The 13,439-nt window shown below is 53.3% G+C and overlaps 1 protein-coding gene across 1 annotated transcript; it reads left to right on the top strand.

The window, feature by feature from the left end:
- Positions 1–11,752: 11,752 nt before the first annotated feature.
- Positions 11,753–12,617, top strand: LOC101526074 (neuroendocrine secretory protein 55-like). The gene has a single exon (XM_004585934.2). The coding sequence runs from the start codon at positions 11,848–11,850 to the stop codon at positions 12,577–12,579; it is 732 nt and encodes a 243-aa protein (XP_004585991.2). The 5' UTR covers positions 11,753–11,847; the 3' UTR covers positions 12,580–12,617.
- The last annotated feature ends 822 nt before the right edge of the window (positions 12,618–13,439 follow it).

The raw sequence follows: 13,439 nt of genomic DNA, 5'->3' as shown, positions 1-13,439 counted from the left end.
TGGACACAGCCAACTCCCCAGTGCCATGTTTCCACCGAGCCTCGTTAGCTGACCTGCTCTAGAAATGCCCAGTCAGGGCCGTGCAAATCCTCACGGCCCACTGCAGGGCCGTGCAGATCCTCACCTTGCAAGTGTCAGGATCCCATACAGGTGCTGGTTTGAGTCCCGGCTGCTCCACTTCCTATCCAGCTTCCCACTTACGGCCTGGGAAAGCGAGTCAGGCTCCTGACACTGGCCAGCACAGCTCTGGCTGCTGCCGGGAATTGGGGAGCAAATACACCCCCAAAAAGCCTTGGAACCCTGTACCCACGTGGGAGACCCGGAAGAAGCTCCTGGCTTCTGGCTTGGGACTGGCTCAGCTCCTTGGGGAGTAAGCCAACGGGTAGAAGATCTTTCTTTGACTCTTCTCCCCATAAATCTGATCTGCCTTTCCAATAAAAACTAATCTTTAAAAAATTGTCTACAATCAATCATATTTCTAGACCCAACTGCCATTAACTAGTTCTCCTTCTCCCCACAGCCAGAACAGTCATTAAGACAAACAACCTGAGTGCAGCACCTCTTGGCCACCAGGGACCCAGGGATTCTAGTGCTCTAAGGCAACTCCAGGTAAGCATAGAAGACACTGCATGCTGCCAAGGGGCTGCCCAGGGGCTGCCACCCCTCCCCCAAAGGCACCTGTGGTTTTCCAGCTCCCCTAACACCCTGGCTGCCTTCTGCCAGAGGACCCTCAGATCCATTCTTGCTCCTGCTGGAAGAGTACTTGCTGGTGACTGCTCCACCTGGAACAGCACCTGACCCCAGCCACACGCTCACCCTCCAGCTCTCAGTTCAAGTGAGCACGTACCACTTTCTTGAGAAAGTATTCCTCTACCACACGAACCAGCCAGGGAGCAGCCCTGGGGACACCCTCCAGGAAGCCCCCATCTCACAGCCGGGGCACCAGGTTCAAGTCCCTACTGGGCTCTCTATTCCGGCCTCCTACGAATGCCTGTCGTGGGACGCAACAGGTACCTGCCTGTCAGGTACCAGCTCAAGTGTCTGGGTACCTGGCACCCACACAGAAAACCTGAAGCGAGTCAGGCTCCTGACACTGGCCAGCACAGCTCTGGCTGCTGCTGGGAATTGGGGAGCAAAGCAACAGGTGGGAGACACCCCCTGCCCCTGACTGTCATATAATACACATTTGTAAGACTGGAAATAGCTTCCTCCAGGAGAAATCCGTCTTGCTGGGAAGCCCACTGTTATCTTTGTTCTCCGGCCACCAGTGCCCCCGACCCAGAACCCTGTCCCCACACAGACCTCCGCTAACTTACCAAGCATCGGCTGCTCCAACAGCCATCTGTTCTCAAAGTAGCAGACTATGAGAAAAATGTGCACAAATCAACACATAAAAAAAACAAAACATAATCAATGCCTGAACAACAGTGACAAAAGCGCTCACAGTGAGAAAAAATATCAACTGCTTGGAAAGACATGACACACACCCATGTTCCAAAGACATGATACACACCCACGTTCCAGACATGACACACACCCATGTTCCAAAGACATGACACACACCCATGTTCCAGACATGACACACCCACGTTCCAGACATGACACACACCCACGTTCCAAAGACATGATACACATCCACGTTCCAAAGACATGATACACATCCATGTTCCAGACATGACACACACCCACGTTCCAGACATGACACACACCCATGTTCCAAAGACATGACACACACCCATGTTCCAGACATGACACACCCACGTTCCAGACATGACACACACCCACGTTCCAAAGACATGATACACATCCATGTTCCAAAGACATGACACACACCCACGTTCCAGACATGACACACACCCACGTTCCAGACATGACACACACCCACGTTCCAGACATGACACACACCCACGTTCCAGACATGACACACACCCACGTTCCAGACATGACACACACCCACGTTCCAAAGACATGATACACATCCATGTTCCAAAGACATGATACACATCCACGTTCCAGACATGACACACACCCACGTTACAAAGACATGATACACATCCATGTTCCAGACATGACACACATCCATGTTACAAAGACATGACACACATCCATGTTCCAAAGACATGATACACATCCATGTTCCAGACATGACACACACCCACGTTCCAGACATGACACACATCCACGTTCCAGACATGACACACATCCACGTTCCAAAGACATGACACACACCCACGTTCCAGACATGACACACACCCACGTTCCAGACATGACACACACCCACGTTCCAGACATGACACACATCCACGTTCCAGACATGACACACATCCACGTTCCAAAGACATGACACACACCCACGTTCCAGACATGACACACATCCACGTTACAAAGACATGACACATATCCATGTTCCAAACTCTACGATGATACAGCAAAATTAGATAAGGAAAACACAAAATTCTTTTTTTTTACATTTTATTATTATTATCATTCATGATACAATTCCATAGGCTCCTGGCATTTCCCATATCCCCTACCCAATTCCTTCCCCCCCACCTAGTTCCTTTATATCATTACTAAAATATAGTTCTTCATACACAGTCATATGTCCATCATTGCGGGCATGGACAATGGCAGAGAGTCCAGCATCCTGTTGTCAAGATATAGTGAACAGTTTCATTGTAAGTCCATCTTTGGAAGTAGAAATGCATACTACATTGTGTCCTCACATCTGGATGTTAGTCTCCATTTCACAGCTACTATACATCCCCTCAATGAAAAGTCATAATACAAAATCAACAACAGAAAGAAAAATAGAAATTTATAATGCCATGAAGTTAAATGACATGTTACTAGATATGACAGTCTTCATTACACAGGTACTATACATCCCCTTAAATGAAAAACCACAAAACAAAATCAACATCAGGGAGAAAAAAGAAATTAACAACAACATGAAGTTAAATAACATGCTACTAAATGACTAACGTGTAGCTGAAGAAATGAAAACCAAGAACCTTCTTGCAGAAAATGATGCTACTCTATGATCTACTAGTCATTGAATGATTTAATCAGAAGAAAGTGTTTTGAAGAGAATGAAACTAACAGAAAACAACAAAACCCATGCGATATAGTTTCCGCTGATTTTTGCTGGTGAAGTGTGTCTCTTCTAAACAATAAATAGATGGGTTTTGTTTTTTAATCCAGCCTACTAATCTATGACGTTTGATTGGGTTTAAGTCATTTACATTCAGGGTTAAATGTATGGATGGTACTTTGGTCTTGTCATTTTAGCAATGGGTTGTTCATTGGTTTAGTCTTCTGTTGTCGTTTTACTGGGATGTTCTTCGCATTTGCCTTTGGTTTTAGTAGGAGCTATTCCTCTTCTCTGTCAAGAGAACATCTTTAAGTATCATTTGTAGGGCAGGTTTGGAAGAGGCAAATGCTTGTAACTTTTCTTTACTGTGGAAGAATTTTATTTCATTTTCAAAGATAAAAGAAAGCTTTGCTGGATATGTTATCCTAGGCTGACAATTTTTTTCTTTTAGAATCTGGAATATGTCATTCCATTCTCTTCTTGCCTGTAGAGTTTACTGTGAGAGATCTCTTGTGAGTTTAATTGGCATTCCTTTATGTGTCAATTGATTTTTTTCACATGCACATTTAAGGATCTTTTCCTTATATTCAATTAAAGAGAGCTTGAAGATCATGTGTCTTAGTGAAGATCGCTTTTGATCAAGCCTGTTGGGAGTTCCGTGCCCCTCCTGGATGTTTTCCCCCAATTCTTTCTCTAGATCAGGGAAATTTTCCTTTATTATTTCATTAAATACGCTTGCAAACTCAGCTTCTCTTTCTGCACCTTCTGGGACTCCCATAACTCTTACATTGGGCCTCTTAATAGTGTCTTTCAATTCTTGAATACTTCTTTTGGCCTGATCCAGCTCTGCTTCCAGCTTGTTGTTTGCTTCCCCCTGATGACAGGAAATACCTTCCAATTCTGAGATTCTTTCTTCTGCTTGCTTCATTCTGTTTCGGAGACTCTCCATTGTATTTTTAATTTGCTCTACTGTGTTCTTAATTTCTGATATATCAGCCTTGATTTGCTTTATTGCTTCCTTAAATTCTTTGAACTCTTGTATGTGCTTCTCATTGTTGATCAGAAGCTTTAAAATGAGTTTTATGAATTCTGTGTGCCCCGTTTTCTCGATGTCTTCCTCAGTGAACTCTGAGGTGGCACAGGGTTTTGCTCCTTTGCAGGGGCTTTCAGTAATATTTAATGTGCTTTTGTCTCTTTTGTTTTTGGTCACTGCACTTCTGGTTAGCAGAGTCTTCTCCTTGGGGCAGGTTTCTAAGCTGTGTCACCCAGAGGTCTACAATTCGATTTTACTTATTGCAGTTGGTACACAACTCTTTGCTTGCAGCCACTTGTGCCACAACCTCCAGCAGGTTCCAAGTCTGGGTTCTTATGTCAGATTTTCACCATGGTCTCCACAGCCCCAGCTCCTGGCTCACCACTCTCCACCTCCTGTGATACCGTGCTGAGGCTGCACCATTGTCTCTGCAACCTTTATCCCACTTTCAGTTGGAGCAGGTCCCAGGATTAGAGAGACACCAGGTGTCCTATGTGGTTAGGTTGCTGGTGGCACTGATCTTGTCGGAACCTGTTGGACGTTAGGTCTGGGTGCCACACGGACCTATTTTGACCCGTACAATGCCACAGTCGGTATTATTTTCCTGCGGGACCAGTGCAATCCACGGACCTCAGTGAGTTCTCGCGAACTCAGCACATGCGCAGTTCACTGTTGTCCCCTGCAGTCCTAAAGCTATTGCCACAGTGTACACAATGGCACCTGACGTACCACTACTAGAGCTCTTGATCTGCTGGCCATCAGGTCTTAGGGCTAACCAGACCTGTCTTGGGTAGAACCTGTAGAATGCCACGTTGCTGCAGTTCACTGAATCAGAAATGAGTTCACTCCCAGCTCAGCGTATGCTCAGTCCTTTCCCTTGCCTTTGCCTCCTTACGCAAAATGGCGCCCAATTCAGCTCTAGAGGACTGACTGGGCTGTGAAATCCACCCTGTTCTGGCACTATCCATCTGGGATCTGCTGCTCTGTCTCTGCTCCTGGTCAAATCAAACAGACCGGCAGGACGGACAGTTCTTTGTCTGGGTTCACCTCCCAAGCTCCCTGTGAAAGTCCCTTCCCACCTGGTTGCTGGTGGAGTTCCGGCTGCTGCTGGAGTTCAGATCGCCATTAGCTGAATGCTGCTGGAGTATCAGCCACTGCAACACCACACCGCTGCATCCACTGCTTTCCTGTGTCTGTCAGTCTCCAGGTACCCTCTGCTGTTGTTCTGTCCTTTCCTATTTCCTGGAATATGTCCTCTCTGCTTCATCCTGATTAAATGTTTTCCCATCCTTTTGAATGTGTCCTTACCCTATTCCGCCATCTTGATTCTCTGACACAAAATTCTTGATGAGAAAAACACAGACTTGAATAAACGAGAGTGAGATCATACTTCTGGCTTTAGACTAAATGCAGAAAAGACAATATTTCTCAATTCATTTTACAGGCGGAATGCAACTTCAATCAAAATATCACCAATGTCATTATGAAACTTGATTTAAAAAAAAAAAAAAGGTTCTTAAATTCACATAGCAAAACAAATGGGCAGAACTACCAGAGAATTCTTAGATAACATTCATGAAGGAGGCACTTGCCCCCAGCAGATTTAAAATACAGCAGAAAACATTGGCCACTGAATTACGGCTGCAAACCGAGTGCAGCAGGGCACCAGGAGAAGGCTGTCACAACTTAACAAACAGCAAAAACAAACTGGCCGTGGGTCCCCAGAGGCTCTCACTCACTCCATGCATGGAGAGTCAGCTTTTGGGGCCCCTGCCCACTGCAGCTAAGCAGTTCTGGGGGTTTGTTGCAACTAACGCAGCAACATCAGACATTTTCAAAGGGACAAGATGAAGACTGCTCAACAGTGCAACTTTCTAAGCTCAACTCATGCCACACAGCACCTCACTCGGGAGTGCTCAGGGTTCCAAGCACAGCATTGCGGTTCACTCAATTCCTACTGTTCCCTAAGTCTGAGGGCAGGTGAGAGAGACACGTGGGGGCGCAGCTTCTGTCCTTTCCCACACTGTCTCTGCAGTGCTCCTGCCGGTGCTGGGCTCCATCACTCAGAAACAGCATCTCTCCAGGAGAACAGACATAGCAGGAAGCGATGGCCGAGTCATGAGGGAATGTGAAAACCAACACAGGGAACAATTCTTGGTAATTTTTTTAGTGCAAACAGTGGATGGGGGAGGGAGGACCTCCAATTCCGGGCCGTTTCCTGGGGTGTTCCTAACCATGATGCTTTATTACATATGTGAAACATCATTCAGGGATCCCACCAGGAATCACGTCTTCTCAGCACTGCAGATCACCTGGCAGGTCACGTGGCCCCACACCAGGATTCCTGTGCCCACAAACAGAAGGGGGGAAGGCACGCCTGAGCGGACTGTGAGTGCTCTCTGGCAGGAGGGAGAGGGCGGGCCCGTGCACACATTCTGCCGTAGACCTGACCCATTAGCCAACTGCTATAGCATCCCGCCTCACTAGGTTCCTGCTTGTCCAAGATTTCATTAATTACTTGAAAGGCAGAGTTGTGGGGTGAGAGAGAGTAGTCCACTGGCTCACTCCCCAAATAGCCACAACAGCTGGATCCTGGCCAGGGCAGAGTCAGGAGCCTGGACCCCCGTCCAGGTCTCCCTTGTGCAGTTGCAGCACCAGGACTGTAACCGGCGACTGCACAGGGTGCCGGCCCTGGCCTTGACGATGCGGAGCCACGCACCCTGACGCCTACCCAGCAGGAGCCGGGGGTCCCCAGACTGCCTCTCACGAAAGACAAAGTGAACATACAAACAAATATCTTGGAATCTGCTTTAGCTCAAAGCAGCGCTCTCCATTATCAGGATGGACTGATTACAGAGGCCAGCCTCATTTGCCTGAGGGTAATTGCCTCAATTCTCCACTTCACTTGCACATCTAGAAATGGTCCCAATCTCACGAGCCTCGGTGAGTAGACACATAATGTTGGTCTAATCACAGTTTGAAGAGCTCGAGCTCAAAGGATGGCTGGGAGCGTATGCCTGTACCATGACACTCGGAAGGTCTGTCCCCTCCTTCCTCAAGCCAGGCTCTCAGTTCCCTTCCTGAGGGAGGCCAGGGGCAGTGGGGAAGGTGGGCTGTCCAGGAGAGGCAATGCCCCAGCCTGAGTGTTCCTTGGCTATCTCACCCCAGCTCCCCCAGCCCCAGGCAGGGCAGAGGGGGACTGCTCGGGTCAGAGTCACGTGCTCTGAAGGCATCTTTGGGTAACCATGTTTCAGATGATCATGGCAAAGAATTGGACAGATGAGGCAGGTGTAAGTCAAGGGTAGGCAGACAGAGCCAGGACCAATGAAGGCAAAGTCCAATGCTAGGCTCCGGGGCCAGAGCAGAAGAGGGACACTATGCCAAGGTTCTGCACACGCTGCCTGTTGACTCGGGAGTCTAGAAATGGTTCTTTCCATGCTGGAGAAAAGCCGGGGTGCACTACTCTTAGTCTCCACAGGGCCCAGAGTGCAGGAAGAGGCCCACTCCCAGCCCGCACAGCGTGGCCCGTTCAGCACTCATCCTCAGCCACGCAACGGCGTCACGGAAGGGCAATCACTTCCCTCCACCCCGCAAGGCATGCTGGCCACTCTAGATGGCATCCCCTCCATCACAGCACCAGGAGTACAGTACAGTCTGAATAACAACAACACTGGCCTAAACAAGTGACTGCTTCCGCACTGTTCCTGGTCCCCACGCCCATCCTCAGTGGGGTGAGCTTCCTGGCTGAACATCACAGTGAGGCTTGGGGAACAACTTGCGCTCCCTGAGTTTACTTCTACCCAAAGGGAAGTCTGGAAAGTTCCCCACCCAAAATCGTCTTTTTCAATGATTGCCCAAAAAACAGATTTGAGTGCTGGACACAACAGAACCCATCCTTCACGTTCGGCTGGTGTGGATGGGACCTGAGCTGATGGCCCAAAAGCCTCCTGAAACCCCGCATGCTTGCTCAATCTCCCCGGCTGCCAGCAAGGTGGCTTCCCCCGGGGACGGGCACCCAGGCGTGGGTGCGCTGAATGCAACCTTCTCGCGGCTCTTTCAGGACCCGTGGAAACCTCCGAATCAGACAAAGTGGAGCTTCCCTCGTCAAGGACTATTCCCTCCTGTCTGCCCGTGTGGTGGGGAATTTACTGTTTTCAATATCAGGAAGGCACTCCACATCGCACTGCGTGGTGCTGGGGCTCAGCCCTCTGCCTCCCACACCATGCCTGGAAGAGTTTTGATCATACAAGTGACTCAACCCATGATTGCTCAAGGGCCAATTTCATTGGTAATTTCGGAGACGAAGAGGACCTTTGTAATGAATAGATGGATTTTACTAATTTCTTCGCTTCGACCAGTGAGCTGCAGAGCCCAGGGCCTCTGAACACTGCCCCAGTTATGAAGGCGTGACAAGGGGCCGCTGCACCCACCCGCCTACACCTGTCTGCCCGTGTCTTGAAACCGCCACTCATGCGGTCCTTCTTGTCACTGAGCTACATGCGCTTTCAAGTGCTTCCAAAATAGAAGCAAGCCCGAAGATCGTGTCCTGCAGTTGGCCCTGAGCCCCTTCCTCCGGATGCCTTTCATGGAAGCAGAACAGAGTTGAGAAGGACTTCGGCGGCACCGCGTTCCAGCGTTCCAGCGATCCGGGCTCGCACCATGAAGAGCGTCTCCACTCTGGTCATCTGGTCTGTAATGTCTAACACCGCCCCCGACAAGCAGCCAGCAGCCGCCCAACTGCCTCCCCCACCTCACAGCCATAATTGCTAACAGTATTCTGCCGTGGGCTCAGCTGAAGCCTGACGGAGGCTAACTAGGAACCACAGGTTACCACTTGGCTCTCTGGAAGCACAGTCACTCCACATGGTTGAAGACAGTATTCTCCACAAGCGAAGCAAATAAACACCTCACTGCGAGGACCTGGAAAGCACACCCGTGCCACCCCGGCACAACCCCAGGTGATGAGGGGCATCCTTGTTTCACCAGCAGATAGCAAGGGAGTCCGGTAACAACCGAGGTCGTTCATCACCCACTTACTCCTTTTTGAAATTCACTCTGCTGCAACCACTGCTGAGGGTCATGCACATAATACATTTTAAAGAGCATTTTCGCACAGATCCATTTGCTCAGCCTCGGCATCAAGCGCGAGATGGAACAGTGTTTCAGTTTGGGTCCCCAGCCCCCCTGGAGCACACCAAAATGCCGTCTACCGCTCCAGGAGGGGCTCGGAAGCAGCACTCTGCTGGCCGCTCCTCTGACTAAAATGCATCTTGCAAACAGCACTGCTAATGCAGATTCTGGCCCAAACACATGCGTGATGCAACCTACATCCTTTTTAACAACGCAGGCCATCCCTGTGCAGCTATGCTGGACAGCCGGCTCTGGGCTGCCACCTCCTTCCCAGGCGTAACACATTCCACCTGCAACATCAAGTCCTTCCGCACGCTGAGGAATCGCAGCCCTCAGCACTGACAGCTGCCATCACTCCCACAGCAGGTCATTCCCAGCACCCACAGTCCACACTTCCCCACCGGGTTTCCAGAGATCAGCCAGACCAGTGGGTCTCTATGCTCTGCACACCGCCAGAACTGTGTTCATGAGGAATCCAGGCAGGTGAACCTTGGCGGATCCTAAGGAATGCCCCCAGGGGCAGTGGGGATTGAGACACAGCTCGGGACGGGAAGCACCCCTCTCAGGACGCCTCTGTCCTGGGCGCCCTCCCAGTCATGCACCCAACGATTAGCACCACATAGGTGCCTGTGACGGTGAGACCCTTCAGCGTCTGTGGGAAGGGTCAAGGTCCCTCCTGGAGCACAGACGTGCGTTCTACAGGGATGAGCAGATCAATCTCACCCTACTACGCCAATCAGTATTTGAATACTACAAACCAACTCCTAAAACCCAAGACACGAGACTGCTACAGCCGAGACACAGCAACGGAAACCTCAACAGGCTAGATGCTGCTGGGACTGGCAGTGAGGTGAAGGCCTGGGGCGGAGTGGGCAGGGCTGCCGGGGCACAGGATGCCCCAGGCACCAGGAAGGTGCTCAGGGGGCACCTCTCAGGTAGAACCTCTTCATGGGACTCAAGCAGACAAGAACCCAGTCTAAGGTTGCGTCTGAGTGAAGAAGGCTTGGTGATGCCCAGGAGTCCAGGGGGAGGATACTGCCCTGCGAGTCCGCTCTGCACTTGCCACAGAGAGGGCGAGGTCGAAGAGACGGGCACCCCCAGGGCCACAGGGTTCCACGCGGAAGCCCAGGGCTTCCCACCGTGGCAGGGCCTCCTGTGTGCACCACAGTGCACGATTCTTCCCGCACCACCTGGGAGTTCAGGGCGCATCTCGCGGTCCCCAGCTGCTCCCTAGCCTGAAGGCTCTGGCCGATCCAACCTCTCTCTCGTGCAGAATCCGGGCTGGTTCAAACACACTGGCAAGCAGGGGGGGGGGGGGGATTCAGAACGGCTTCCTATTTTCATCAGCAGCATGCATATTAGTCCTAAATCTCTCTTCTTCCAGTAGTGTTCCCGCCTTTGCCTCAGGACCCAATCTTCATCAATCACCTCGAACAGAGCTTGACCAGGGCTGGGTGCGTAAGGAGCACTCGCCGAAGGGTTCACCCGCTCCGGACTCGTATCTCAAGGCCTCGGACCACAGGTGCACCAAGGCAGGTCACCCTGGAGAGCCCAGGGAGCAGAGGCGGCCGGGTGGGGGTACAGCTAGAGACTGTCCTCCCCGGCCCAGCGGCCTCACTCAGGTGTGTTCCCTCCTGGGCTCAGGAGAGGGCACACCCCCACTGCCAGGACCCCTCTCAAGCAGGACACCTGGTTGTCTGTGAAGGAATCACTGCCCCAGCCAGCACCCGTCTCTAACCCATCAGTGCAACAGGCCTGCCGAAGGGTCTGCGGTGATTAATGACTGCCTGGGGTACCCATGCTCAACCTATTAAGCCCCTGGAAAACTCTCCAGGCTGCTAAATTAACACTCGTTGGTAGACCCTCAGTCCCCCGACTACAGTGCAATTTCGCCATCCGTTTTTCAGCCGCCCCAGAAGGTACTCCTTTCACAGACAATCCAGAGACGTTGGGGAAGGGTACTAACCCCTAGGGAACGTTCGCCCGGCCACCAAGGGACCCTAACTTGGGAGTAGCCCGTTTGCCTCTTGGCACCCGCCGGGCCCCTCGCCGATACCTTTGCCGAATCCTTTCAAACAAGGTTCCCTCCTGCCACCTGCCGGTCCGCCAGGGTCTGCACCGCGGGCGCGGCGCCACCGCGCAGCTCCGGGGGAGGCAGCCCCCACCTCGCTCCTTACTGCACATGCCCAGCCCAAGTCCGGCGCAACTTCTTTAGGACCTCCGCGCCCAGTCTCCGCTCGCCTCAGACTCCTCTCCTCTCCTCCGCGAGCGGATCAGCGCAGGCTCCTCTCTGGTCTCTGACTGCAGTCGGGACTTAGCGGGAGGCGCGGGGAAGGCAAACCTTTTCGCCCCTTTCTGAGCCCTTCTTTTTGTTTCTACAGGCAAACAGTGGCGCGGAGCTCTACAAAGTTCGCAAGTGCCCAGGAAGGTAGGTACTTCCCTTTGCTCCTCAAAGCGAGGTGGGGCTGGGACCTCGGGGTTCGGCTTCTCACTTCGTACGGTGTCCCTCTCTCCGCTTCAGCCTCCTCCGCTCCTCGGCGCCGCTTTCTGCAGAGCCAGAGAGCGGTCAGCTTCCCGGTGCGCACCTAGGATGGACCGCAGGTCCCGGGCTCAGCAGTGGCGCCGAGCTCGCCATAACTACAACGACCTGTGCCCGCCCATAGGCCGCCGGGCAGCCACCGCACTCCTCTGGCTGTCCTGCTCCATCGCGCTCCTCCGCGCCCTCGCCACCTCCAGCGCCCGCGCCCAGCAGCGCGCGGCCGCCCAGCGCCGCAGCTTCCTCAACGCCCACCACCGCTCGCCTCCCCAGGTATTCCCCGAGTCCCCCGAGTCCGAATCCGACCACGAGCACGACGAGGTAGACGTTGACCTCTCCCTCCCCGAGTGCCTAGAGTACGAGGAAGAGTTCGACTACGAGAGCGAGACGGAGACCGAGTCCGAAATCGAGTCCGAGACCGACTTGGAGAGCGAGCCGGAGACCGCCCCCGCCACCGAGCCCGAGACCGAGCCGGAAGACGAGAGCGGCCCCGCGGTGCCCAGGGGCTCCGCCTTTAACCAGTCTCTCACCCAGCGCCTGCAGGCTCTGAAGTTGCGGAGCCCCGACGCCTCCCCGAATCGCGCGCAGCCCATCCCTCAGGATCCCCCCAGCCCCAGGGAGGGGGAGGAGCACGAGCGCGCCGCGGAGAATTCCAGCGACCCCGCGCAGTCAGAGGAGCGCAGAGACAAGAAGCAGCAGCGCCGCTGCAGACCCAAGAAGCCCACCCGTCGCGACCCGTCCCCGGAGTCCCCCAAGCGGGGACCCATCCCCATCCGGCGTCACTGATGGAGGACGCCATCCAGATTCTCCTTGTTTTCATGGATTCAGGTAGGTTGCCCACCGCCCAACTGGGGAGCCTGCAAACAACGTGGGAGCTGCGGGAGGAAGGGCAGGGGAGGGGGATAGGTACGAAGCAAGGTGGCAAAAGCGGGCTCCACCTCCCCGAGTGGAGTGGGGGGGTGGTCAGGGCTCCCCCAGCCTTCCCAGGTCACCTGGGGAGCCCCGGAGGCCAAAGGCTTGTTGGACGGCACGGCGCTCCTTGCGCCCCGCTAGAGACAACCCGCGGTCTCTGAGAGGGCGCCCCACGGACGCGTGACCAACCGCCTGAGCGCGCCCAGGTTTCGAACTACAACGCACCAGAGGCACGGTAAGTCACTGTTGCTGCTTTTTTCACTCCTAGAAATGTCAGTCTACAAACAGTTGGCTCAGGCGGGCGCCTGAAATGTGGTTCCAAGGCGCGCGCGCGCCAACTTTCGCGAGCTGCGAGCAGCCGCGCCTAGCGACACTGTTGTAATGTGCAAAAAGTAACCAGAACGGGGTTGGGAGAGAGTGCCAGAGTCTGCCGACAGCGGAGCAAAGCCACGAGCACGAATCATGCCTAAGCAGCTGCTGCTCGGAGCCCGGCGCCTGAGTCCAAGCGGCGTTAATTTGGAGCTGCGGGACTCGGCGCCGCGCCCCTCGCCGCAGCGCAGCAGGCTTGCCCACCAGGGCCCGCCTCCTTGCGCGCCCAAGCGCTGTAGGCGGCCGTAAAAGAGCGTGCGCACCTGCCCGTGCGCCCCAGGGCAGTCTCCCCTCGGCAGACCCGTGGCTCCAGGGAAGTACTGGCACTTGGGGGACAGGCAGAGGAGGTACAGGGACTTCGGAGG

Source organism: Ochotona princeps, chromosome 22, assembly GCF_030435755.1.
Source record: "Ochotona princeps isolate mOchPri1 chromosome 22, mOchPri1.hap1, whole genome shotgun sequence".
Taxonomy (NCBI): domain Eukaryota; kingdom Metazoa; phylum Chordata; class Mammalia; order Lagomorpha; family Ochotonidae; genus Ochotona; species Ochotona princeps.
Note: the sequence above shows the minus strand (reverse complement) of the source record. Positions and strands in the feature narration are given on the sequence as shown.